Source organism: Lactuca sativa, chromosome 5, assembly GCF_002870075.4.
Source record: "Lactuca sativa cultivar Salinas chromosome 5, Lsat_Salinas_v11, whole genome shotgun sequence".
Lineage (NCBI taxonomy): Eukaryota > Viridiplantae > Streptophyta > Magnoliopsida > Asterales > Asteraceae > Lactuca > Lactuca sativa.
In genome coordinates this window covers 347,294,719-347,298,689 of record NC_056627.2, presented here as the reverse complement: position 1 = coordinate 347,298,689, position 3,971 = coordinate 347,294,719, and the positions used below count along the sequence as shown (strand labels likewise).

Genomic DNA, 3,971 nt, shown 5'->3' with positions numbered 1-3,971 from the left:
ATTTTTTATATTATTTTTTTTGTAAGTTTGATGCATTATGTAATTGTAAAAATTAGACTATGCATATGGGTGTCTTATGTACCGTTATTGTCCATGTGGCACACCTTTAACGATGTGGTAACACGGAAAACACCGTCCCACCAAACCGTAATGTGGTCTTCCATGGTCACCATAACGAGCCTTAATGTGTGCAATTTCAAACAAAATTGTCAAAAATGAAATAAGTTTTTTTTACCTATTTACATTTATATACACAACAAAATTTTACTACCATTCTCTCATTCTATTTAAACAAAATTCAATTATAATTTTTCTCATCCAACTATGAAGTAAAACCCGCAAACTCATCCACCAAACACAAACACATTTGCTCCGATGAGGTTCACATAATACGAAGTCTATATGTACCTCCTCAACTCTCAAAACTCACCACAAATACCATTTCAAGAAAAAAAATTCATCCCGCCTTACCCCCAATGCAATTTCCTACTTCGTTCTATATGCAACAAAACCCATATCTTCAACAAAACGTTTTCAATACTTTCACTTCCATGCCACAAACAACCACACAACCAATGCAAGAAACTATTCCTGAAGCGCAAGCGGGAGACAGTCAGAAAGGTAGAGGGAAAAGGAAAAGGAAAGGGAAAGAAATCATGGAAACTGAAGAAGCACCTCCACTATGGTGGACACCTGAGAAGGAGTACGTGTGTGCGGTGGCGTGGTGCGAGACTTCAAAAAATCCAGCTGTAGGAAATGATATGCGAAGAGTTGGTTTTTGGAAAGCCGTGCTCGTAAAATTCCATGTGAGTTTAAAGAAACAGTTATATCACAATATCTATATGCTTAGTAGCAAGTGGACTCCAATCAATCGTTGGTGCACCAAATTTATTGGGATTTTCATAAGACTTTCTTCGCAAAAGCAAAGTGGTGCGAATGAATTCAATGTGTTCAAAGCCGCAAGGGAACAATATCATGTCGAAATAGGGCACGCTTTTAAGTATAAAAAAATATGGGAGCTTGTTAGAATAGATCCAAAATGGATCCAAAATTGACGTTTTCGATGCACGAACTAACATCGATCTCATTGCCGACACGGATGACATCCCTGATGACATCAAATCGATCTCCCCCCACCTACGTCGACTGGTCGAGCGCGAAAATGTGAAGCGCGCTCAATGACACGCGGACAAAGCGAAGAGAAGGGCACAAGAGTTGGCGGAAATCAAAGAAAAGTTTAACCAATACAATCTAATTGCACATCAAAAGGTTGAAGTGCAACATCAACACTTGCAGATCCTTCGTAGGCAAGCAGACGAAGATCAAATGACGAACAATTTCGCAATTCTACAAATGACGAAGGAAAGGGCCGAGGAGAAATATTTGGATTAGGACAACTACATCGTTTTTATGTTTTTTTTTTCGTTCAATGTTTTTTGTGTAATGTTATTTTTAGTTTTAAATGTTATATGTAATTTAGGATTCAATTAAATTGCATGTCTTTTTTTTTTATACATGTTAAAACATAAATAAAAGAACAAAAGAAATTGAAAAAAATACAAATTAAATAAATCGAAAATAAATAAATTGAAAAAGATCGAAAAAGGAAAATGGTGACATAGAAAATTGACTAATTGAGGGTATTATAATATTCATTTCCTCTATAAGGTGACGTGGTATATGAAGTGACAACTTTTAGATGTGTAACCATGAACTAGTTGCACACACTAATCTTATTAGGCTGGTTTCCATTTTATTTACTATTTTTTTCTTTAATTTTACTGCAATATAAAAAGACCAAATTGATTTAACTGAAGATCCAAAAAGGAGGCCCGCTCGAGTGTACCCACCAAACTCGACCCAACTTGAAATGGAGGCCCACAAACGACCACTTGAAGACTTTGTAGAATTGGTTTTGTCCCTACTTTTTGACTATTGATTTTTATGTTGGGTCATAAAATCAAACTTAGGATTGGACTTGTAAAAATTACAATGACGTAATTAGTATTGATATCGGTCATAGAAAATATCATACAAGTTATAATATTTATGAAAAAAACTGTATAATATATAAAAAAAAAATTTATAATGGTATAAAGAGAAAACCACACTTTAATGATTTAAAGTAAAATAGATATTGAGATCGATCATATGTCATGTGTGATATATGTCGGATTGAGAATTCAGTTGTATATATCAATAGTTAATTATAAGACAATCTTGTGCTATTTGGATTTATATCGAACAATTAGTAATAATAAAACAATATTATTTATAACAACACAAAAGAAGAAAATATATTTATTACGATATAAAAAAAACATATTTTCAGAGTGAACATATGTCGTGTCTTTTATGATATGATTTCAGATTGAAACAAATTTATATTATTATGTATATAAAAATAAGATGTTCTGAATGATGTAATTTCGATTTATACTGAATACTACGTAATAAAAGTTATGATGGAAAATTAGATTAAGCCGTTCGAATTAATTTAAAAGGTAAAAAAAAATACATAAAAACCCATACTTTATAAAGATATACAAAGTGGATTTTGAGGCTGAAAATAAGTCATATGATATATTTTTTCACCGAGCCATATTTTGATAATAATGTTGGTGCCATATACACACACCGAATACAATGTAATATGCAAAACATAATTTATAAGGATATAAAAATATAACGTACTTATAACAATATAAATGAACTGACTTTAATATCAAAAATATATTGTGTTTGATATATTTGGATATATACTAAGTATCAGAAAATAGAAGTTATGATATAAAAAAACTACAATTTAATTTAAAAAATATATATATAAAAAAGTAATATTAGTACCCTTTATTAAGGTTCTAAAAGGTGTAACATGGTGCAAGATGTGGTCATGTGATTCGGAAACCCACATAGCGGTGATGTTAGGTGTGACATGTGCTATCACAGATTAAATTGAAACAAGAGGCTTTGTGGCATGATTTTTTTTTTCAAAACACTTTTTTTTTTGTGGGATGACATGAAACTACTAGGTTTTTGTAACTTTTTGTTAGGGGTGAGCATCTGGACTCGTGAATCGGACTAAACCAGTGAACCGGACCTGGACCTGGACATTTTTTTGGACCCTCGGGCCGGTTCTCGGTTCTAGGATTTGATCAAAACCGGTCCAGTCCGGCCAGTTCTGGGTAAAAACTGTTTTTGAACATGATCTAAAAAAAACTTTTCAAATATATTTTCTAATTATCCATTTCATACTGACGGTTTGACCGAATATGGAATACCTATTACGTCCTTTCTCGGTTTCCCCAATAACATGTAGGTACGACTACGACGAATTATAAAAATATACATTCTATGAAATTCTTTAAACAATCATATCTTTTCTGTTTTAAGTCGATTTGACATGCGGTTTCTTACAACGTGTAACTTAGAGCTTGTAGATAAATTTAGACTATAGTTTTATTGTTTTTGGTGTTATATTCAGTGAATTCAATCCTTCAACGTTGGGATATCAAAACTCAAATATTTCAGTTTTTCTGTATAAAATTTAAATTTTGTATTCCGTGAAATTCTTTAAACAAACATATCTCATTCGTTTTAAGTTGAATTGCCATTCGATTTTTTCTAACGTGTAATCTAGATTTTGTAGATGAACTTATACTATAATTTTGCTGTTTTTTATGTTATATTCAATGAGTTTCAATCTTTCAAAGTTGAGATATTAAAGCTGAAATATTTCAGCTTTTCAACAATTATTTTAGACTATGATTTAGAATTTTATGTATCTTTGACAGATAAATCATATAGAAGGGATCTCGGTAGAGTACCGAAAAATTCTGACTTCAAAATTATAACGGATATAGTGAAGTTCTTTGAAAAATTCATGACAAATACAAAGTTTGTTTTGGCTATATCAACCAAACCAATGTTTCTCGAAATGGTAAAGGACATGAAGATGAAATACGACAAGT

The 3,971-nt window shown here is 31.8% G+C and overlaps 1 protein-coding gene across 1 annotated transcript; it reads left to right on the top strand.

Annotated features, from left to right (window-relative positions):
• The first annotated feature begins 476 nt into the window (after positions 1-476).
• Positions 477-1,055, top strand: LOC111913095 (glutathione S-transferase T3-like). Its single transcript, XM_023908827.2, has one exon. The coding sequence runs from the start codon at positions 477-479 to the stop codon at positions 1,053-1,055; it is 579 nt and encodes a 192-aa protein (XP_023764595.2).
• The last annotated feature ends 2,916 nt before the right edge of the window (positions 1,056-3,971 follow it).

What these genes read in the sequence shown, in the direction of transcription:
- LOC111913095 (XM_023908827.2), top strand. Translation starts at nt 477, where the DNA reads ATGCAATTTCCTACTTCGTTCTATATGCAACAAAACCCATATCTTCAA.